This window comes from Mus caroli, unplaced genomic scaffold, assembly GCF_978045245.1.
Source record: "Mus caroli unplaced genomic scaffold, Mus_caroli_1 scaffold_13, whole genome shotgun sequence".
Taxonomy (NCBI): domain Eukaryota; kingdom Metazoa; phylum Chordata; class Mammalia; order Rodentia; family Muridae; genus Mus; species Mus caroli.
In genome coordinates this window covers 22772303-22796131 of record NW_028227268.1, presented here as the reverse complement: position 1 = coordinate 22796131, position 23829 = coordinate 22772303, and the positions used below count along the sequence as shown (strand labels likewise).

General features: G+C 44.4%; 1 protein-coding gene across 2 annotated transcripts; it reads right to left on the bottom strand.

Moving 5' to 3' along the window:
• Positions 1-3586: 3586 nt before the first annotated feature.
• On the bottom strand, positions 3587-13001 carry Krt28 (keratin 28). Of its 2 annotated transcripts, XM_021176685.2 has the most exons (8): positions 12558-13001; positions 12065-12147; positions 11082-11238; positions 9553-9714; positions 9348-9473; positions 5255-5472; positions 3954-4009; positions 3587-3729 (listed from the first exon to the last, which is right to left on the bottom strand). In XM_021176685.2, exons 1-8 carry the CDS (start codon positions 12999-13001, stop codon positions 3587-3589), a joined length of 1389 nt encoding a protein of 462 aa, XP_021032344.1. The 2 variants fall into 2 exon arrangements, with proteins under 2 accessions (XP_021032344.1, XP_085685356.1); XM_085829230.1 differs by lacking the exon at positions 5255-5472 and having other exon boundaries at positions 3954-3990.
• Between the last annotated feature and the right edge of the window lie 10828 nt (positions 13002-23829).

Here is a 23829-nt window from a genome sequence, read left to right as displayed (position 1 = left end):
CACTTCAGACACCCCAGAAGAGGGCATCAGATCCCATTACAGATGGTTGTGAGCCACCATGTGGTTGCTGGGAATTGAAATCAGGACCTCTGGAAGAGCAGTCAGTGCTCTTAACAACTGAACCATCTCTCCAGCCCCCGAGATCTTGTCTTAACAACAACAACAACAACAACAACAACAACAACAACAACAACAACAACAACTACAACAGCAGCAACATCCCATCCCCAATAAACCAACTAACTGTTCAAGCAGCGTGGTGGATTTCCTTCTCCTTCAGATAGGTATTGATTTTTCAGAACCTTGAGGCACACAAACCCACTACAGTAAGAGGCAGTGGGACTCTTCAGGGACTAGGGCAATATGTGTTTATTAGCAGAACTTCTTCAGAGTCTAGTTGCCCTAATTTCTGCTGAGCTCAGGAAACCACAGACCTGAATGGTGTAGTCATTTTCTAGGATGAACAGATTTACGACTCTAATGTCATGGTGTTTCCTTCTACCCTGTGAACTCAACAGAACTGGAAGGTAATTCACTAGGGGGACTAATTCTATATCATTGCTTTGCGAATAGACACCTGGGAAATTCTGCAAAAGGTGCAGAATTAAAGAATTGAGCTTTCCTGTGAGTCCTTACCGCAAAGGGCATCCTGTACTCGGTGAGCCTTCCTGGGCATTCCTACATAAAGGGAATCCTATTCAAAATGTTTTCAAATGTCAATAGCCCCCAAGCACACCTGTAAGGTAGGCGTTGTTTTGGGGGCTCCAGACAAAAGTCTGTTAGAAGAGTCCTGTACTTGCTTCAGCACTCTCTGTTGAAATTCCCAGTAATTGTGTCTTCAAACCTGTGCTCTGTTAAGCGTTGTCTGAGCAACCCTGAGACACAGCACACGGGTGCACAGGGGTTGTATATGAACTGTTTGTCTGCAGTGTTTTTACTGCCTCTGTAGCACATAGCACAGGCAATGCCCTGGCAAACTGAATTCTGGTTAACAATGATGTGGGAGTCCAGCTATACCTTAAGTGGGTAAATGCTATATTGCCTCCAAAATGGAATAAGCTGGATTTCTTGCAATCCCAGAAAGCTCAGGCCTTCCATGCCAACAGGAATTTGTTTCAAATGTCACGTATGTTCCAAGGAACACGAATGACTAAAAAATGCAGTACACATGAACTTTTCTGAGGCCTAGAGCTGGTGTGGTGGTGTTTGACTTTAATCTCAACACCAGAGAAGTAAAAGCAGGCAGGTCTCTGTGAGTTGTGGCCAGCCTGGTCTACACAGAGAGTTCTAGGCTAACCAAGGCTAACTCTAAAACAAAACTAGACTAAAAAACAAAACAAAAAACCCCAACCCAAACAAAAATTCAAACCCAAACCAAACAACAGCACAAAGTGAAATAAAAAGAGTTGAGTTTGTTTTGTTTTGTGTTTCCTTTGTTTGGTAAGAGCAAAATACATATACACATGTGAGCTACAAAAAAAATCCCAGATTATATAATTGTGGTATTTTTGTTTAAAACTGGGATTGCTGGGCATAAAAACAAGTGGTAAAAGTATGCACTAGCTTAAAATGTATTTTTTCTTATAATATTAAATAGCAAAGGTCAAAACAAGAAAAACCAGAACAAAACAAAACAAAAAACCCTTCCCAAAACAAAACCATAAAAAAATCCAGGGTAAACCAAGAATATAGTCAAAAGATCCTGACACGATACTGCATGTCTTTAGTTCCAGAACAGGCAGAGGCATGTAGATCCCTGAGTTTGAGGCCAGCCTGGTCTACAGAGTGAGGACTAAACAGAGAAACCCTGGTGGAAAAAAAAAAAAAAAAAAAAAAAAGCAAAAGCCAACCAACCAAATAAGCAAACAAAATGAGAACTGTAACTGAAGAAGAAAGCAGAGCTCATCCTATTCTAGAACCTTCCGTGGTGTGAGTTTTGAACATGGGGACCTCATATTTCTGTCCTCATTTCACACTGAGTCAAACAAGCTATGTAGCTGGCCCCGTGTGTTTGGAAGACATCTCCTCATAACTTCTAGAACTTGCTTCATGAGGTGAACTTGGCAGAAAGTTGATATGGATTTGATTGCTTTCTCCACTCCTTTGAGCTTCCATGGAGCAGTTCGACTGTTGGGTGGAAAGCCTGCCCTTACTTGAGCGTCTCAATGGAATCAGGAAGATACTTGAGAAACAAAAGAGCAATTTTCCTAGAGCAGAACGACCAGTGACCTCGGAGATCCCACGCTTCGTGAGATTTTGTGCCTTAGTACGAGTCTGTCTCGGTGTGGGGAAGACTGAAAGCCGACCTGTCACGTGTTTTTGTAAGGCCCCCAAGTTAAGAATGGCTTTTACATTTTATGTTTGTGGGGTTTTGCCTGTTTGTATGTCTGTGCACCTCATAAATGCCTGGTGCCTGAGGAGCCCAAAGAGGGAGGTGGATCCCCCAGATCCTGAGTTACAAACACTTGTGAGCCGCTTATGGGTGCTGGGAATCGAACCCTGGTCTTCTGGAAGAGCAGCCAATGCTCTTAATTGTTAAGCCATTGCTCCAGTTCCTGGTTTTTATATCCTAAGTGGTTGAAAACGTGAAAAGAATAACCTTTCACGAAACGTTAAATTATTTAAGAGTTAAAAAAAAAATTCTCGAGCCAGGCTGTGGTGGCGCACGCCTTTAATCTCAGCACTCGGGAGGCAGAGGCAGGCAGATTTCTGAGTTCGAGGCCAGCCTGGTCTACAGAGTGAGTTCCAGGACAGCCAAGGCTATACAGAGATACTCTGTCTCAAAAAACAAAAAACTAAACAAAACTAAACTAAACCAAACCAAACCAAAACAACAACAACAAATCCCAGCGCCTCTAAATATTTATCGGAATGTAGTTGTGCCCATCAGTCTACCGCTCTTTCTGTTAGCGGAAACTACAAAGCTGAGTAGTTGCAGTGGACCCTCTTGTCCGCAATGCCTAAAGTATTTCTGTCTGGGCCTTCCCAAGGAAACGCTTCTGTAATCTGTCCTGGAAAAGTCATCAGCACGGGCCTTTCAGAGATTTTTTTTTTTTTTTTTTTTTTTTTTTTCCTGGTTAGATGGGAATGGTATCTCAGAAAGTCTGTGTGGGAGCTTGAGATAGTTTGAGATATCGCAACAAAACCACCAGGCACGCGCCATCTAGTGGTGGAATGTGCCAGTTGCAGGAGCATTTTCTGACCGTCCCCTATGTTTACCTCATGCAGACGGGGTGGGATTTGAAGATTATGCCTAGTGAATATTTAATATTAAATACGGTGTGATCGAATTGATAGTTGTTGAAAACTAGAGTGAAATCCAATAAAGACTACCTACTGGGTGGGTGGGCGGGGAATAAATCACAACTTGTTATTAATCACCAGCAAACGGAAGTGTGTTGCCATCAATTATTTTATTTGGACACAAACACCCAGCATGCTTTGAAAATCACTAAGAAAACAGGTATTTTGTCTAAGGTTCCTCATCTGTAATAAAAGAAAGCATTTCCATTCTCCCTGAGATTTAGAACAGTGCAGCGGCGGGGCTCCGCCCCCAAGTTACTCTATCCCCCCCCTAGCGTGGCAGCTAGAAGGGAACCCTCTGCTCAGCCTTGCCATTGCTCATCTTAGACATCTTTTCCTCGATGGAGTGGATCCTGGAGGACAGGACCTTCCCACGCTGATCTATTTCTTCAACCACCGTCTTCACCAGTGTGGTTTTGGATACATCTAGAGAAAAAAAACACGTGATGAAGGACACTACTGTTTGGCTCCTCGCACTGCCTCGCACACATTGGGGAGGGTGTGTTATGGGTTTTCTGGGGTGTCTGGAGAACATTCCAGTTCAGAGTACTTTACTTAAAACTTCTTAACTGTAGATTTTGCTACCATGTGTAAGAGCCATTGATGTAAAGGGATTTTCTGCTATAGGAATAAAACAAGGTTTTTGTTACCTTTGGGTGAATTCCCTGAGCTTCCAGATTCAAAACCCTTTGAGACAGAGCAGGAACTGGAGGAAAGAAAACGTCATTATTTTACATTGGTGTTTATTATCACTTAGGAAAGTTTCATTGAAATAATGACTCAACAGATCTCAGTTTTTACTGTTGAAAAAATATGATTTGTGTGTAGGAGCAGGAAGTGATTATAAGTTATCTAAAGAGAGGATTTAAAAATATTATTTCCATTAGATTTTTTTTCTATTTGGTGGTGGTAGTGGTGGTGGTGTGTTGTATGTGACTGTGTATGTGTATGAGTGTGTGAGTGTGTGTATATGTGTGAGTGTGTGTGTATGTTTGTGAGTATGTATATGTGTGCATGTGTGTTTGTGAGTATGTATATGTGTGTATGTATATGTGTGTGGGTGTGTGTTTGTAAGTATGTGTGGGTATATATATGTAAGTGTGTGTGTATGTGTGTGAGTGTGTGTTTGTAAGTGTGTGTGAGTATGTGTATGTGTGTGAGTGTGTGTAAGTATATATATGTGTGTGTGTATGTGTGTCTGTGTGTTGGTTGGCATTAGGAATCTCCCTTCGTTGATCTCAACCTTTGTTTTAGAGATACAGACTGGTATGAATCATTCAAGTGTTGAGAACTAATCCTTGTCATCTGCAAGAACAACAAGTGCTTCCTAATCTCTCAGCCATTTCTCTAGCCCTCCACCATGTTTTGAGACAGAACTGAGAGCACGAATATCACCTAGATTGGCTGGCAGTGAGCACTCAGCATCCATAGTCTCTCTCCTGACCCCAGGTGTGGAGAGCCATCACACTCAGCATTTACAGATGTGCTGGAGATCCGAGGCAGGCTCACATGGGACAAGCATGCTCTCCCCACTGAGCCATCTTCCCAGTCCCTCCCATTCAAGAATTCCCATTCAAGAATTAAAAAAGTAAGAAATATGTATTAGCTTAAGAGCTACATGTAAAAATATGCAACCTCCCAGGAGCCACATATACATATAAAGTGTGTCTCCAGGGTTTGTTCAGCAGATTGGGAGCGGGGTCAGGAGAGTCTTGAAATTACAGTGCTTAACATGGATGGTAATGGGGACCTGGCCCAGAATGACAGGAGCCGTCCAAGATAGATAAGGGGGCTCTGTGATGTACAAAACATAGAGGAAATGATCCCTCTATTTAGAAGCAGGAGAAGGACACACATTTTTGTGCAGTGGGACAGAGAAACAGTGGACTGACAGCATGGAAGGGTGAGGGATAGAGCATGGCTGCTGTTGGGAACTTCCCATTGACCTTACTTCTCGTCTCCATCTATGAGGCGGCAGTAGGTCTCGATCTCCTTCTCCAGGTGGGCCTTGATGTCCAGCAGCTGCTCATGCTCCAGCTTCTGGCCCTCGGTCTCCGTCCTCACCTGGTGCAGCTGCTCCTCCAGGGCGCTGATCTGAGCCTGGATCTGAGCCAGCTGTGAGCAGTAGTTGCCCTCCGTCTCTGCCAGGGAGCACTCCAGAGAGTGTTTCTAATATGTCAAAGATGAAGGGATGAAGTCACCAGAGGAGGGTTACTTAGCATCCTGCAGGACCACTCCCCGGGCAGATTGGGGGCTTGTCGGACAGGAGGTGGAGCCTGTTATTAACCCTGGGTGAACAGCGCTGAATAGCCTGACAAGGAATAAATGACCCCCACCCCAAGAGTTTATCTTAACATTTACTCTGTGTGTGTGTGTGTGTGTGTGTGTGTGTGTGTGTGTGAGCATGTACCATAGCAAATGTGCAGATCACAGGATAACCTGCAGGAATTCCTTCCACTGTATGGGTTCCTGGGATCAAACTCTGGCCACCAGCCTTGGCATCCAAGTGCCCTTACCCCCTTAGGCATCTCGATGCCTCCCTGCCCCGCCTCCCAGCCTCTAGCAAGATATTTGACTGTTAAGACTTTGGTAACAGTTTCTGTTGAGACAAACATGTACATAAAAGCACTTTTAGGGGACAGCACAGTAAGAAATCCACACAGGATAATTTATATTTTAAAATAGTTTTGGGGGGTTGCCTATTATACCGAAACCTCGATCCCAACAGTTCAAATCCTATTCTTAGACCCACTAGTCTATTGCTTTCTTTTGTAATCCATTCTTGATTTTCTGTCATTCACCAGAGTCCTCTTTTTAAAGTTGTTCAGACTGAATGAATCCTTTAGCAGGGTGGGCCCCCAAGGGCAGCGCTCATTACCTTCAGGCCACGGAGTCCACACTAAGTCCTAGGAGTATCTCACGTCCTCTCTCTCCTTCATAGACTGTAATTTGTCCAGCCTCATGATTTCTACTTCAATTATAGTAATTTCCCCTCTTTGTCTTATTGTATATAAATATATGTGTCCTGGTAGTTACTACCTCTGATATTAATCATTGTCGTAATGTCTGCTGCCTCTTTCTCTCTCTCATTTCCCTTCTGTTCCTGTGGCATGACTACTGCTCTTACGTCACAGGACATAACGCCTCTGTTAGAAGGAGATGCAAGCCTCTGCCTGGCATTTTTGGAGGCAGTGTGGATCAAGCAATTACCTAATAAATGCATTTCAATTTTAAATGCTCTCTCTCTCTCTCTCTCTCTTTCTCTATGGAGAGCTTTTGGGGCTGCTTGGCAAAAATCTGACATTGGGCCAGGACAAGGAATTAAGCTTCCGGCAAGAATCTAATTTTAGGCTGAACAAAGAAGTAGGCTTCAGGCATGAACATGACTTTGGGCTCGGACAGGGAAATAAGCTCAGATATCTTGGTCATCCTTATTAGCCCTTAGAGACAATGATCATGGGACTTTGTTTATTGCCTTGCTTGTTCCTCAACTTAGAACTGACCTTATTACTTGCATATAATTAAAATGGTATAAAAGTTGATTGGGAAAATATAAACTTGCCTTCAGTCTCAGAACTGACTGGGGTCATGCTACAGTGTTGTCTAATTGTCTTTTTTTGTTTTGTTTTTTTGTTTTTTTGAGACAGGGTTTCTCTGTGTAGCCCTGGCTGTCCTGGAACTCACTTTGTAGACCAGGCTGGCCTCGAACTCAGAGATCCACCTGTCTCTGCCTCCCAAGTGCTGGGATTAAAGGCGTGCTTTTTTTTTTTTCTTTTTTAATCCTTGTTCCTGCTGTGGAGAACCTGTTGACTGACTGAGCTGGCTGGGTCATTTCTCTCTCTCTCTCTCTCTCTCTCTCTCTCTCTCTCTCTCTCTCTCTCTCTCTCTCTCTCTCTCTCCAGCCTGGGGCTCACTGATTAAGCTATACTGGCTGGTCAGTAACCGCAGACATACTCCTGTCTCTGCTTCCCTGCACAGGGATTGCTTGCTTATGCCATCAAGCCTGGCTTCTTTCACATGAGTCCTAGAGATTAAACCCGTATCCCGATTTATGTTTGCTTGGCAAGCCCCTTGCCAGCTCCAAGCTCCCTAGCTTACTTTTTTATTTTTATTGCATTAGTAGCATTATAATTTTCAGGATAAGTTTGTGTATCGCCAATATATGATGTATTGACTCGATCCTAGGGTTGCAAAGACGGAACTATGTAGTAAGATATTCATCATGACAGGCAGGCTTGTGAGAGTCTAATGGGGCTGAGGCCCATAGGGTGCTGATTTACACTGGCAGCTGCATTTGGACAGGCTCCTGGGCTCTCTAGGGGCATGGAGGAGGTGACAGATATGGTAATGAGAAAGAAAAAGTGCCGACTAGCAAGCTGTCAAGGAGGGGGCACACCCACAGTTCAAAGCCTTAAAACCTTTCTTCCCTAGGATATTTTATAAGATGGCCAATACCCTGGGAAGCCAGAGGGGGCAGCATCTCTCTTTACTGCCTTCCACTGGGAAAGTTGGGTGCTGATGAGAAAGAACCAGATGAACTTGGACATTTGCATAACACAGGAAGCAAACATGTGGGTGTTTATATACAGATAAGCCCCAACCTATAATTGACTCATGTTCTCCCTGTGGGAAACTGAACTTGGAGTTTATCTTGACCAAAGAATCTTGGGTATGGCAGCTAGGTTACCAAGTATTACTCTATAGCTTGGTTACAATGGCTGTTAAGTGGATTTTTGCAGCGTGGGTTGTTTCCTGACCCCAAAGCATTACTCCCAGGATGGGTGATCTGAGCAGAGAATCTTACTGCTTCTTCATTGTTTCTATGTGAAAATGCTTCTAATATTGATGAGGACATTTGAGAATTTATTTCCTATCCTGTTTTCCAGAAACACAGGGAGGATTCATCCCTGCAGCGGCAGAAGATCATGCAGGGTTCTGATGGTTTCCGAATTCCTTCCGAATTCAGAAGGAAGGGCTAAAGAGGCCGCTGAGCTGAGAGTGAGGGGAAGAGAGGCATGCCTCTGTATTTTGAGGTTGGCTAAACCAAAAGATCTTTCTAGTCTACTGAGCCATGGTTTTCTTTGTGGCTGGCTCACTGTTCTGATTTGCACAGTAGCTATTTCCCTGTTCATGCGACACCCTAGCCTCTTACAAAACCTCTTGTGAGGATGGGGAATCCTTGGGCCACATGCTTGCCCCAATTCTCAAAGTCAAGCCTTTTGGATGCTGCCTGCTCGTAGTCTCCACAGAAAGTAGGTTTCTAGGTTGTTTCCATGGTAACTGTTGAAGTCTTCTCCATGGCTCAGATGTCCCTAAGAGGCTGAGTGCCAGGCTGTGGGGTGTTGACAACTTTACTAATGTAGGACGAGAGGACAGATAGTGAGTGCCCATGTCTGGGTTGGTGTGTACCTTTCTTTAAATATTTTATGTGTATGGCTGTTTTGCCTGTTTGTATGTGCACCGCATGTATGCAGTGTCTGCAGAAGACAGAATACAGTATCAGAGACTGGAGCTACAGAGAGTTGTTATCTGCCAATATGGGTGCTGGGAATTGAACTTGGGTCCCCTGAAAGAGTGGGCTCTTTTAAATGCAGAGCTACAGCTCCAGCCTTGTGAATCCCCTCTGACTATGCTTTTCTCAGTGTTCGGAGATGATGGTGTGACCCATCTTGGCCTGTGTGGACAAAGAACGCTGGTCCTGTCCCTTGATGTTTTAACTGAACCAATATTGCCCAGCATGCTCTGGGGCATTGAGCGAAGCATGTGCAGGGTGGAACTGGGCACCAGGCTGGTTCTTTTACCACAATGAACTCAGGGCACCATCCAGGAAGGAACTTAGCAGTATCAAGAAGTCTGTGAGGAAGATGCTACCTCTTCTTGTCTCCTAGGATGCTTTTCCTGCTGTTCTTCCTCTCCTCCCCCATCCCCCGCCCCCCTTCGCGTGCTCCTTTCGGTAAGCATTTGTTATAGGAAAGAAAAGAAAGGGTTTCTTTAGGTTTTGGGGAACCAGGAAGCGCGGGCGGACATCTGGGGTCAGCACCTACCGTGGCTGAGAGTGACTGCAGCTCGATCTCCAGCGTCTGCAGGGAGCGCTTCAGCTCTGTCAGCTCGGTCCTGGCTGAGGTGGCGGCGCCCAAGTCATTGGAGATCTGCTGCTGCAGCGTGGCGCTCTGGAAGGTAGGGTGCACAGAGTCACATTGAGTCTGGCCTACTAGGGTGGAATAGATAGAGCGGCTCTGACTCCCTCACCTTCTCTTGGAACCAGGCCTCAGCATCCCTGCGGTTCTGCTCAGCCAGGGCCTCGTACTCTGCTCGCATGTTGTTCAGAAGGACTGTGAGGTCCACGCCTGGGGCCGCGTTCATCTCCACGTTCACGTTGCCTCCAGCTGCGCACTGCAGGACTTTCATTTCCTAGAGTGAAATGCAAGTGACTGCCCACATGCCATCTGAGAAGGGTTTAGAGGTCCCCAAATTCCCAGAGCAACGAATAATTTATCGGTGATATTCAGGGCTGTTGTCCTTCCTTCCTTCCTTCCTTCCTTCCTTCCTTCCTTCCTTCCTTCCTTCCTTCCTTCCTTCCTTCCTTCCTTCTTTTCTTCCTTCCTTCCTTCCTTCCTTCCTTCCTTCCTTCCTTCCTTCCTTCCTTCCTTCCTTCTTTTCTTCCTTCCTTCCATCTATCCATCCTTCTTTTTATGAGACAGGGTATCCCTCTGTAGCCCAGTCTAAGCTGGAATTTACTATGTAACTCAGGCTGGGCCTTGAATTAGGGAATTATCCTGCCTCAGCCTCCCAAATGCCCTGATTATAAAGTTGAACCAGTGGATAATAGCGCACACCTTTAATTCCAGCACTCTGGAGACAGAGGCAGGTGGATCTCTGTGAATTTGAGGCCAGCCTGGTTTACAGAGCAATTTCTAGGACAGCCAAGGCTACACAGAAAAACCCTGTCTCAGAAAACCATGAAAAAAAAAAAAAAGGTTAAACTGCTACACCAGGCCCAACCAAACCAGTTGGCCAGTGAGATGGGTCAACTGGTAAAGGTGCTTCCTGCCAATCAACCTGAGTTCAATCCTCATACCTAGAGGGTGGAAAAAAGAAAACTAGCTCCCGAAAGTTGCTCTGATCTCCACGGACAAACTGTGGCATAGGCCCAGTCCTCCTCCCACAAATAGATCAAATATAATTACAAAAGACAATCACAACTACCACTTAAAAAAATAAAAAAGAATATGAAAGGATTACAAAGACCAGAGGGGTTATTCAGCAGATAATCGCCAATTATCGGGTTGGGGTTGATGGGACCAGAGTGGTGGAACACCCAGTCCTGCCCATCCGATCCCAGCCATTGTGGAATTTTCACCCAAGGGACACTAACAGTCATTTATTGAATGACCATTGGATGCCAGACGCCGTTCTGAGCATGTGCTACAAGTCTGAGCATCCTTATGAGGTGGTCACTCTCTTCACAGATGAGGACACCGCAACATAGAGAGAAGAAACTCTTCTAAGTTGCTGGCTGGGATCTGATCAGAAGGGGGACTGGACAGGGTTCCCGACTCCTGAACACCCGTTCTTAGTGGCTACACCCTCCAGCGGTGGCACCCTGGGTTCTCGAGCAAAGCAATGGTCTGCACTAGTCCACGGAGCAGCTGGCCTTTTCATTTGGATTTCAAAGTGTTGATATCTCAGGTTTCTCCCCCTGGAATTTCAACAGTTTCCCTCCCTGGACTTTCCCCCCCGGCAGAGCTGTGTTGGGGTTAGAGCGAAGCTTCTCCTACCTCTTCGTGGTTCTTCTTGAGATAAGTCATCTCCTCACTCAGGGATTCGTACTGCAGCTCTTGGTCCGTCCTGCAGAGGGTCAGCTCGTCAAGGACGCGCCGCAACCCATTGATGTCTGCCTCCACATTTTGGTGAAGGGTGAGTTCGTTTTCATACCTTGAGGGGAGGGAGGGTGGGTTTAAATGAATTCCAGTGGAAGTTAGATATCAACTGGAAAAATCTGAAACCAGTTCAGGACTCTAAATACAAAAATCCATAGGAAAAACCCCTGTGGGGTAGGCCATGTCTGTAGTCTAAGAACTCAGGAGCCTGAGGCATGAGGATTGTGAGTTCTAGGTTAGCCTGGGCTACAGAGTGAGACTTGGTCATAAGACAAAACCAAAGAAAACAAAACAGCTATACATAAAGACCTATCCTTCCAGTCCAGTCCGGGACAATGAAGAGCTAACCAATCACACAGATTGAAATGTCTACTATAGTTAAGTAAAAACAGCCATTGCATAGCCTTATCTAAGTTTACATTAAAAAAAGTATTTGTTTTTTTAATGCGCATTGGTTTTTTGCCAGTGTGTATGAGGGATGTCAGATCCCCTGGAACTGGAGTTACAAAGAGCTGTGAGCTGGTTGCTGGGAATTGAACTCAGGACCTTTGCAAGAGCAATCAGTGCTCTGAACTACTGAGCCACCTCTCCAGCCCCTAGGTTAACTTAAGGAGTGGACAGTCGCCACTGAGCGTTTACTGTGTGCTTGGCATTCCTTTAGGCAGGTATGGAGATGCAGAAGCACCTTCCACCGTGGATGTAATGCACACATAACGTGCTCACTTCTGGTACTTATCATTTTCTATCAGAAATCCTTTGTTTCCTTTACTCCTCTAGGTTGTAATTTTACTTGAGATGAAAATGAAAAAAAAAAAAGTAATTTAACAACATAAACGGATAGGAACTTAGTTCTGGGGCCGCCATTGTCATCTGTCACCTACTTTAGTCGGAAATCGTCTGCAGCCAGTCTGGCGTTATCAATTTGCAGAATTATATTAGCATTAGCGGCCGTGGAAGAGATGATCTGGAGGAAGTGAAGAGGGAGTTAACAGAAATAATCTTGCTTTTGTTATGCATTACTTAGAAAATAACTAAGCCTTTGCATCAATTTTTAAACATATGCAATTATCAGAATGTTTAGAACTTAATTTTTAAAAAGTAGCAATGTTTTAATTTCGTTCTCAGACAATTGCATTATTTTTTAGGACATGATAGTTTATTATCTATAAATGTATCTCAAAATAGGCAGTGGGATTAACATTGAAAGTATTGAACCAAGGCTCCTAATTTTGAGCAATGGGAAGAATTATTTATTAAAATTAAATTCAACTTAGAGTACAGCCATGAAGCTTTTTCCCTTCGTGGTTTTATATACTTTTTTGCCGGATATTATTATGTTTTAAATACTTGGCTAGTTTCAAGTTTGCAATTTACCTTGTTTTTAAGGTCCTCAATGGTTAGATGATACTTGCTGTAGTCACGGTCAAGTCCACGGCACGATCCCGGTCCGTATTTCTCATGCCAAGTCTTGATCTTTCTCTCTAGCTCAGAGTTGGCCTCCTCCAGAGCTTTTACGTTATCCAGGTAAGAGGCCAAGCGGTTGTTAAGATTCTGCATTGTGACTTTCTCGTTTCCAGAGAGGAGACCCCCTTCACTTCCCATGAAGCAAACACCAGTGACATTTCCCAGGGCACCAGTGGCATGGCTCCCACCAGGAGCACTGCCCAGTGTCCCTCCCAAGGCCCAAGAAAATCCACTACCAGCAACCGAACCGCCAGCCACGCTGCTCCCAGCAAAGCCTGCGCCTCCGCTGGGCGGCCTGAGGGATCCCGACTGTATGCCAACGTGCCTGGATCCGCCAGAAAACCGGAGAGACATGGTGCCAAGCCAAACGTTCCGCTGGTCCGTGGGCAGCTGTAATTTCAAAGGCGTACAGAACGTCACCTGCTTGTGGGTTCTTTGAGCTTTTATACACGGTTGTGGGGGCTGTCTCGAGTTGAGTGGTGTCTGCTGGGAGAGAAATGGCATCATTTAGATTAGCATGAAATGATGCATAATTGGGCGATTTAAAAAATAATTAATGGCTAGCATCCCCCCCCCATCGCTTCAGGATATTTGTTATCATACATAAAGTCGGGTCTAGTTCTATATTAAGTTCATTATTTTGACTTTTAATTTTGAATGAGTAATCCTTTTCTTTCATCTAGAGACCCTATGAACACACTGTCATTATCTGGTCCAGGGGCTAATCCAGTGTCAATGGCTAAGTGAGACAGAGACGGGCCCTGTCTGCCTGACTTACTATACTAGTGGATGAAGGATTATTAGCTACGGAAACAGGTACTTTATCCCATGAGAACAAAAACCGTGTCATTTAAATAACTATATCCTTGGTAATATCTCCTTCTTTCTGTAGCTGTAACACATATGTGTTGGCTAGTGACACAGTCTGTGGCTACCCTGTCTAGTGTGCGATGGACTCAGAGCTCAAGAAATGTAGACTGTGTAGACGCGAAAAGACATTGTAACAGTCTTTAGGGAATCGTTAGTTTCAGACAGGGGTTGGATCCTGTTCAGCTCTGTGTGCTAGACCAAGGAATTTGGAATGAATCTTAAGTAGAAAGTGAAGGAAAATATCAAGTTGATTCTGAGAGTTAGAGAAGTAGTCTGCTCTCAGGGAGGAATGCTCTACTTGATGACCCAAAGCCAAGTGGCCAGCCCTGAAATGATGCACAAGCAAATCACATTGAACAGACACAGCGGGTTGTACTTTATATATGCATGGGTATGTATGTAACAAGAACAATTAAAGACGAGGAGGCCAGGAACTTAATAGGGAGTAGGAGTGAGGGTGTGGGGGCGTGGGAGGAGTTGGGGGAAAGAATTGAAGGGAGGGAAACAATGTAATTATATTTTAATAAAATTGTAGCAAAAGAATCAAGTTGAAATGAGTTCATAAGGCAAACTAGGAAGCAGACACTATTGCATATGCCAGCAAGATTTTGCTGGAAGAACCCTGAGCTGTCTCTTGTGAGACTATGCCAGTGCCTGGCAAACACAGAAGTGGATGCTCACAGTCATCTATTGGATGGAACTCAGGGCCCCCAATGGAGGAGCTAGAGAAAGTACCTGTCTTAGTCAGGGTTTCTATTCCTGCACAAACAGCATGACCAAGAAGCAAGTTGGGGAGGAAAGGGTTTATTCGGCTTACACTTCCATGCTGCTGTTCATCACCAAAGGAAGTCAGGACTGGAACTCAAACAGGTCAGGGAGCAGGAGCTGATGCAGAGGCCATGGAGGGATGTTCTTTACTGGCTTGCCTCCCCTGGCTTGCTCAGCCTACTCTTATAGAACCCAAGACTACCAGCCCAGGGATGGTCCCACCCACAGGGGCCTTTCCCCCTTGATCACTAATTGAGAAAATGCCTTACAGTTGGATCTCATGGAGGTATTTCCTCAACTGAAGCTCCTTTCTCTGTGATAACTCCAGCTGTGTCAAGTTGACACAAAAATAGCCAGTACAATTGACCCCTTATCAACTTGACACACAAACACATCACTAGTAAGCCTCAACCCTTACATTCTTATTCATCCCCAAGATCTAAATAACTTTAAAAGTCCCACAGTCTTTACATATTCTTAAATTTTCAATCTCTTTAAAATATCCATCTCTTTTAAAATCCAAAGTCTTTTTACAATTAAAAGTCTCTTAACTGTGGGCTCCACTAGAACAGTTTCTTCCTTCAAGAGGGAAAATATCAGAGCACAGTCACAATCAAAGCAAAAATCAATCTCCAACTGTCCAACATCTGGGATCCAACTCACGATCTTCTGGGCTCCTCCAAGGGCTTGGGTCACTTCTCCAGCCATGCCCTTTGTAGCACACACGTCGTCCTCTGGGCTCCAGATGCCTGTACTCCACTGCTGCTGCTGCTCTTGGTGGTCATCTCGTGGTACTGGCATCTCCAAAACACTGCATGACCCCTTCAGTCCTGGGCCTTCAATTACAACTGGGGCTGCACCTTCACCAATGGCCTTCCATGGCCTCTCACAGTGCCGAGCCTCAGCTGCTCTGCGTGACCCCTTCATGCCTTCAAAACCAGTACCACCTGGGTGACCCTTACACATTACCAAGTCCCACTGCAGAAGGAGTACAACCTTGCCTATCTCTGGAACACAGCCTCTTTGTGCTTTCAGAAAACACTTCCCAGAAGATGTCACCTCAACGATGCTGGTCTCTTCTTTTTTTTTTTTTTTTTAAAGATTTATTTTATTTTTTTTTAAAGATTTATTTATTTATTATATGTAAGTACAGTGTAGCTGTCCTCAGACACTCCAGAAGAGGGAGTCAGATCTCATTACGGATGGTTGTGAGCCACCATGTGGTTGCTGGGATTTGAACTCCTGACCTTCGGAAGAGCAGTCGGGTGCTCTTACCCACTGAGCCATCTCACCAGCCCGCTGGTCTCTTCTTAATCACCGCTAATTTCTTAGCTCCAGCTAACCAGCATCAATAGTCCCAGTAATGCAAAGTTTTTGCTTTAGTAGTTCTGGTATCTTGTTAATCACAGCTGATTCTTCAGCCCCAGCTAACCAGAACTACAAAATCTTCACAATAAAAACAGCAATGGCCCTGAAGAGAGTCTTTAATTTTCCCTCTGAAATTTCACAAACCAGGCCTCCATCTTCTGCACTGTTCTCAGCATTATCTTCCAAGCTCCTACACAACATCTGACAGAGCTCTTAACAATGAATGGATCTTCAAGCCCAAAGTTCCAAAGTCCTTCCACAGTCCTCCCCAAAACATGGTCAGGTTGTCACAGGAATACCCCACTCTGCTGGTACCAATTTGTCTTAGTCAGGGTTTCTATTCCTGCACAAACATCATGACCAAGAAGCAAGTTGGGGAGGAAAGGGTTTATTCGGCTTACACTTCCATGCTGCTGTTCATCACCAAAGGAAGTCAGGACTGGAACTCAAACAGGTCAGGGAGCAGGAGCTGATGCAGAGGCCATGGAGGGATGTTCTTTACTGGCTTGCCTCCCCTGGCTTGCTCAGCCTACTCTTATAGAACCCAAGACTACCAGCCCAGGGATGGTCCCACCCACAGGGGCCTTTCCCCCTTGATCACTAATTGAGAAAATGCCTTACAGTTGGATCTCATGGAGGTATTTCCTCAACTGAAGCTCCTTTCTCTGTGATAACTCCAGCTGTGTCAAGTTGACACAAAAATAGCCAGTACAGTACCCAAGGAGCTGAAGGGGTCTGCAATCCTATAGGTGGAACAACAATATGAACTAACTAGTACTGTGTCTCTAGCTGCATATGTAGCAGAAGATGGCCTAGTCGGCCATCACTGGGAAGAAAAGCCCCTTGGTCTTGCAAACTTTATATGCCTTAGTACAGGGGAACACCAGGGCCAAGAAGTGGGAGTGGGTGAGTAGGGGAGTGGGGGGGGGTATGGGGGACTTAAGGGATAGCATTTGAAATGTAAATGAAGAAAATATCTAATAAAAAATTGAAAAAAAAAAGAATGGTCCAGGTGGGAAAGATGAAGATGGTAACGTATGGAAGACGATGGAGAGGAAGTGGTTATTGATTGACATTTGAGAGTAAAGGAAGGTTTTGTTTTGTTTTGTTTTGATAGGATCTTACTATTGACCAGGTCTGGAATTTGCTATGTAGCTCAGGCTAGCCAAATACTGCAATAACAAGTATACAGTGGCTAGGACTGGGGCTGGGACTGGGGCTGGCCCTCATAACTGATTTCATATGCTGGGAATTCATAATGTTGACTGAGATGGGATTAAGGTGGGTACACTAAGCTTAATTTTGGACTAACTGAATTTGAGAGGTTGCTGGGATATCCCAGATAAAGATGGCGGCTAATAGGGAGAGTCAATGTGTAAAGTAAGCTCATTGCTCTGGGCAAATGGCTGGCCAGAAAGGTGTAAAGGGGTCGGTACTCAGAATTGAGGGCATGGTTCTCATTTCAGTTGATGTTTGGTTGTGTATTTGGAAGTAATATTGTGCTAGGGTAGACAGAATGATGTAGGTTTGGAGAATCTGAAGGTAGAGCCAGAAGGAAAGACTGCCAAAGAAATTCCTGGTGCTCTAGAGAAAATGACCGGGGTGACTGACTACATAATTATATAGAAGGAAGGATCAAAATCAGAGACACAGATAAGCTGATGAAAGAGTTTGAGTCATTGGATGTCTTTATGTCACAGAGGAGGCGAGAGTGAACATGGCTGGTGTAAAGTTGTTGGGAGGTTGGTTCAATGACAGTCCATTTCTGTTGCTTTAACAAGACACCTGAGATCTATCTAACTGACAGTCTTGGAAGCTGAGAGTCCAAGATTAGACAGTACCATCTTTTCAGCTTCCGGTGGGCAAGGGAAAAGCTGCTGGAGAAGAAACAAGTCCTCGGCCGGGCGTGGTGGCGCACGCCTTTAATCCCAGCACTCGGGAGGCAGAGGCAGGCGGATTTCTGAGTTCGAGGCCAGCCTGGTCTACAAAGTGAGTGCCAGGACAGCCAGGGCTACACAGAGAAACCCTGTCTCGAAAAACAAAAACAAAAAACAAGAAACCAAAAAGAAACAAGTCCTCGGGGCTGGCCTTGCTTTACCACAGCCCTTCCTCAAGAGCTGACTGGGCCCCACAAGCAAAACTGTGTTAATCCTTTTGGAGGCAGATTCCCTAATGAACACTGAGCCAATTGCCTTCCACTGTGTCTAACCTCTGAAAGGTCCCACTCCTTCAAAACCATCACACTGAAGATCAAGTGTCCAGCACAGAAGCCTTTAGACGACTTACACAAACCACATTCAAACTTAGCACTTGGAGACTGGAGACCAATGTACAGAATTTTAAAATAGGTAGATGTTGTTCAAGCCCAGAGACCAGACACGGGGACTGAATTCAACAGTTATGGAATATGGACCGAGGAACAAGTGGAGCACGACGGTAAGTGGACATGAAGTATATCATGATGTCTGGAGGTGAGAGAGAGTGGACCACTCGCCACCTGCTGACATCCTTTGATGATGGGCTGGCAAAAGTGCTATTTTCTGTAAAGAGTTTTAGCATAACACAAAACCAAACCAAAGAGACCCTACATCAAACAAGGTTGAAGGTGAGAATTAACACTGGAAGCTGTCTTCTGACCTCTACATGGAGGGCATAACATTACACAGACACAGAAACAGACACATGCACACAATATACATATATACACACACAAATAAATTAAAAAAGAAGTGTCACAAAGCATTGGGATGGAGGGAAGACAGGTTTGTTTGTATTATCCGTCTTGAAGTCCAGAGACGGGGTGTGTGGAGTGGGAGTGGAAGGAAAGATTCAGGGAGACGCCAGAGGAGGGAGAGGAGACTGAAGTTGAAAATTGGCGGGAGAGGGTGCACAGGTAATGAGAGAGACCAGGATGCGGCTGGGGATTAATGAGAGACTTCTGACAGATGTCACTGCTAGGACATCTCAGAGGAAAGACACATGGGATGGTTAATGCTGTAAGACAGATTCTCCACTAAATCTCCCTCTCCTTCCCTTTCCTTCCTTCTTTCTTTAATCAGAGATTTTTCAGAAAATTTTCAAATAAATTGTCAAAATGTATTTAAAAGTTTCCATCTTGTCGGTCTTAACATAGTAACTAGAGAGTGGAACGATTCAATACTGTTACCATTGATGGTGGTAGTGGTGGTGGTGGTGGTGGTGGTGGTAGTGGTGGTGGTGGTGGTGGTGGTGGTGGTGGTGGTGTGTGTGTGTGTGTGTGTGTACTGGGGAAGTGATGCTAAAAGTGACGGAACCTTCACTGAGGCAGTGACCCAGAAGGGTGGGGTGAGGATGGTTAAAGTAAGGACAGGAAAAAGGCGTGGTAGGGGGACTTTGGAACGACTGGCTTCGGGTTCAGATGGGGAAGATGGTATGGACTTGGTGTTATCGCCAGGATACTGACTGTTCTGATGGGTGTTACCAGGACATGAGTTACCACAAGGCTGGCCAGCCGGCACTGTGGCCAGCACTGGTATGGTCTTTAAATGCATGACCTAGACAAAACTGCAGGGCATTTATTTACAGTTATGAAGAGCCCCAGATATCTCCTAATTCAGTTCCTCATTAGCAGGTCCAACAAATAAGATCCAGACATGCCAAGCATTTTATTCAGGATTACCAGGCACATACTGGGTGTCAACTTGTTTGTTCAAAGTGACTTGAGACTCTCATACTTTGAGATTCACTTATTCTTTGAGATGTTCATAGATGAATGCAATGCATTTCCATCACACCCATGCCCTTCCCTGACTCCTCCCCTCCCTGACCCCTCCCCTCCCTGACTCCTCCCCTCTCCGACTCCTCCCCTCCCTGACTCCTCCCAGACCTACATCCACGTATCCCCTTCCCAACTTCATGTTTTTCTATTTTCCTAAACCCGGCCTGTCTGAGTTATTAGTGCCTGTATCACGGATGTAGTGCCATCAGCTAGAGAGTGGGCAGCCTAGCAGGGGGCCACACCCTTGAAGAAAAATGCCTGGAGGAGACTATTTTATTTATGAATAATTACTCGGTGATGCGTGCTGATTTGCATACCTACTTTACATATTGGGTATCCACCGTCTAAATTGTTTATGCATTGTAAAACCATTCTTCTGATTGCATTGTTGAAATTGATACACTGAAGTAGCACATTAGCATGTATTAATAATTTAAAGTATCCGCAGTGCTTGATTATTACATAAATGGCTACTACTGCTATTGCTGCTAATTGTTTCTTTTAATAATAATAATTATAATTATAATTAAGTAACAGGCAGACAACACATTTGTTGTATATGCTTCACATGTAAATAAAATATTTCCATAAACTTAATCCTTTATAATGAAAGGAATAAGAGAACATTTTTGTGTCAAAATAGAGAAAACAACACCGCATTTGTGCAAGTAGATTTGAAGTGTCTCTATCATAAAAAGGTATTTGATATGTCAGCTTAATTTAGTCATTTCACAAATATACATATTTCAAGACAGTACATTATATAAAATATATATGTGTGAACATTATTTCCCAATTAATAATATAATGGCATCCACACAAATAAAAACTCCTTCTAAGAAGCACATGTTTAAATAAATAAGTTCTTTGACCATCAGTTGGTGGCTATACTTGCCCTTGCCTGCTATTTCCACCAGGGGGCAGTGCTGGCCTTCAAATAGATGTCACTGGTCTTGGCCCTTAACTGGAAGTGATTAATGTAAGCCTTGTATTGATAGTGTGACGTACAGATCCCAAAGGAGCTTCTTGTGCATCATCTCGGATGAATCTCAACAAAGCTGGAAATAAGGAAAGGAGAGGTTTCCTTTTGTGTAGGCTAACTTTTCCTTTTTTTTCCTACTTGATCCAAACTAGTGCTACCTGGGAAGAAGGATCCTAGAGTGAGAGAATACCTCCATCAGATTAGCCTCTAGGCAAGTCTGTTGGGGGGGGGCGGTTTTATTTTTATTTATTTATTTATTTATTTATTTATTTATTTATTTATTTATTCTTGTGATTGACGTGAGAGAGCCCAGCCCACTTTGGGTGGTTCCACCCCTAGGCAGGTGGTCCCAGGAGGTATAAGAAATAGTTGAACCTGAGCTTTCGACCAATCCAGCAAGCAGCGGTTCCTCCATGGTCTGGCTTGAGTTCCTGCCTCCGGGTTTCTGCCCTGCTTGAATTCCACCTTGCTCTCTTCATTGATGGACTGTGATCAGGAGGTGTAACATGAAATAAACTCTTTCCTCCCTCAAGTTGTTTTTGGTCACAGTGTTTATATTGCAGTGAGCCTGGATTCCCAGCACCCACATAGCAGTTCCAGTGCAAGAGTTGGTCTGTTTTGACCTTCAGAGGACTGCATGAGTGGCGTGCTCAGACACACGGAGGCAAAACACCCATACACATAACATTAAATAAGTCTTAAAATAAAGAGATATTTAACGAACAGTTACGTACCGGCCTCTATGTTAGCAGCAGGTAACACAGAAAGAAAAACAGACACGTTCTTAACTTTTATGGAGTGTGTGTGTGTGCATGTGTGTATAGAGTTGGTCCTAATAACCATAAAGTAGAAATTGTGTTAGATCTTAGGGAAAGGAACATATGCAACTACTAAAGAAGACCTAGTTTAGGCTGGGGTAATCTTTTAAAGAAATAACATTAAGTACATAGAAGAAACATGAAAAAATAATTTTAGACTGGGACATGGGTGGGGCAGTCTTAGAGGGGAAGAGAATATAATTATGAGTAAAATGTTTATAGTTAACATTAAAATAAACTGTTGGTTTATTTTATATTAATATAGTAAGTTACCGTAAACTAAATCCTTTATAATGAATGGGATATTTTTAGCTAACAGCTCTAGAGGTTCAAGAACAAAGCATTGTCAGTCAGCTTCTGCAAGAAGCTCGTGCTGGCAGTGTTGTGGGGGGAGTGCTGAGAAGGAGGGGGGTGATCCGTGGTGAGATAAAAAACCAGAACACAGACAGAGGGCTCAGGAGAACTCTGACACAACAGCACTTCCAGAGGATTAACCCAGATCTCATGAGAACTCCCTCAGTTCCTTCCAAGGGTGGTGCTCACAATGACCTAATCGACACCCAGGAGGAGTCAACTCTTAAAGATCCCTGTAATGAGAGTTTTGGTTTCTTTGGGAAAAGAACAAAACAAAACAACCAAGTGTTATAAGAATATGTTTTCATTTTAATCCCAGGTGTGGGACATGGGAATGCTTTGGATCGTCCACAACAGCTGACTATGATTTGCCTCGTGCTCTGGCAAGGGCATGATTTGCCCGCTGTGCATGTGTGACATTCGGTGTTCCGGGAACTCTTTAGAGGGTATATAAATGCTAGGTCCCTGAGAGGCAGGGTTACTGTTGTTGGGTTGTTGGTTGGTTGCTGTTAGCTGAGGTTTGTTAAGTACTCATGTGCAAAGAAGAAACAAGAAGAAGAAGTTAGATATCCTGATGGCGAATATCAAACTTGTCCCGAGAACCTCAATGTCCCTAATCACCGTGAAGTAGTCTAAGGATAATGTCACCCTCTTCTCCTCTCTTCTTTTCTCTCTCCTATCTAGTGTTAGGGGGTTGTAAGGGTGGAAGAAAAGGGGTGAGGAAGGGTAGAAGATAAAGAAACCACAAGGTAGCCAAGAGTCAGGCTACAGGTCCCACTACTTCTGAGCATAGCCATCCTAGTGACCAAATTTTACATGAAACTTTGGGGGAACATAGTCAAAGCACAACCAAACCATAGCAGGAAGGAATAGTGGGGTGCCTTCAAGGAACTGGAGGAGGTGTGGATGTTAGTGTGTCAGGTGGCGGCTGATCAAAGGGTGTATTGGGTGAGGGGGCGGACTTTAAATTAGATTCTTAGCATTAAAGGTAACTTGTGAAATATAAGCAGTTCTTGTTATGTTTTGTTATCATTTTGTAATTGTTCTGGCTGGAGTGTAGGGGATGACTGGTGATGGAATAAAAAATCAGTAGAGAAATCACCAGAAAGCCAGCCACAGTAATCTGGTGATGATAAGGTGACCTGAGTCAGGGCAGAGCTAGATAGATGGCCTTGTGATAATTTTGAAGATGGTCTAAAAAGCACCTGGCAGTGGCTAGCTGAGGTATGGGTAGGAGTGAAGTGAATGGAAGAGAGAGGAACCAAGAATTATTCTTGTAGTAGTAAAAATAAAGCTCCCTCATAGAAGTCTATGCTGCAGGAACTATGACTATATTCCCTTACACAACAAAATGGACTTTATGGAAATGTTTAAGTCAAAGATAAGCAATCATGATTCTAAGGAAGTTTTCTTAGAGCAGTAGCAGTGGAGAGCTTGGGTGCTGCCACACTATGCCATTGCACATATGTCCCTGGCTGTCCTAGAGTCCACATTCTTTCTAATTAGCCACCTTCTGCCATCCTCCAGGATTAATTCCAGGCTCATATTTTCCAGTGACCAGTCCCTAACACATCCTGATTTGAATGCCTTAGTGTCTCATCCCTGATCTTTAGTCTATGATGGACACATCTGTGCCATGTATTATTTTTACTTACTTTCAATACTTAGCATGTGTGTGACATCCTTTGCACAACTGTGCTTGTTGAATGAATGGATGCATGTTAGCCACTGAGTTACATTCTTGAGCACTCTCCACTCTCCTCCTGATAGGTGTTACATCTAGAAGAAACTCAGGACAAATGGCTGAGGTGCCCATTAACCTAGCAAAGTAGATGCTCTCAGCATCTGAAATATCTGTTCCAGAGTCCTGGCTCATTTCAGCACTTCTCACCCCAGCCCTGTAGCCTAAACCCCTCCAGACCCTGAGCTTCTCATTTCTCAGCTTCTTTCCTACACAACACAGTCATTTTGCCATACCGTCTCTTGGTCCTTTCTTGGCCTCTTTATCCATGTGCTCCTTTGGTTCTTCTCCCTCTCCTGGTCCCATCTCTTGCCCTTCTCTCTTCTCTCCCTCTCATTCCTTCTCTCACCTCTTACGGCCCTGTCTATTCTGCTGGCCATGTTCAGTCTGGGCTTTTCCAGACGCCTCTTGGGCTGTTCTCTCTCTCATACCTACAGTAAAAACCTTCTCCTCAACCATACATAGGAGTGGCCATGGCCTCCCTTTCATTCCTCAGGATCCTGGGATTAGTTTTTGTAGACTTT

Bases quoted from the DNA above. Each gene is read 5' to 3' on its own strand.
- Krt28 (XM_021176685.2), bottom strand. From the start codon at position 13,001: ATGTCTCTCCGGTTTTCTGGCGGATCCAGGCACGTTGGCATACAGTCG. The intron at 5,473-9,347 runs GTAGGTGCTGAC...TTGACATATTAG, and splicing joins TGCAGTCACTCTCAGCCACG to AAACACTCTCTGGAGTGCTC. The intron at 3,730-3,953 runs GTAACAAAAACC...TTTTTTCTCTAG, and splicing joins CTCAGGGAATTCACCCAAAG to ATGTATCCAAAACCACACTG.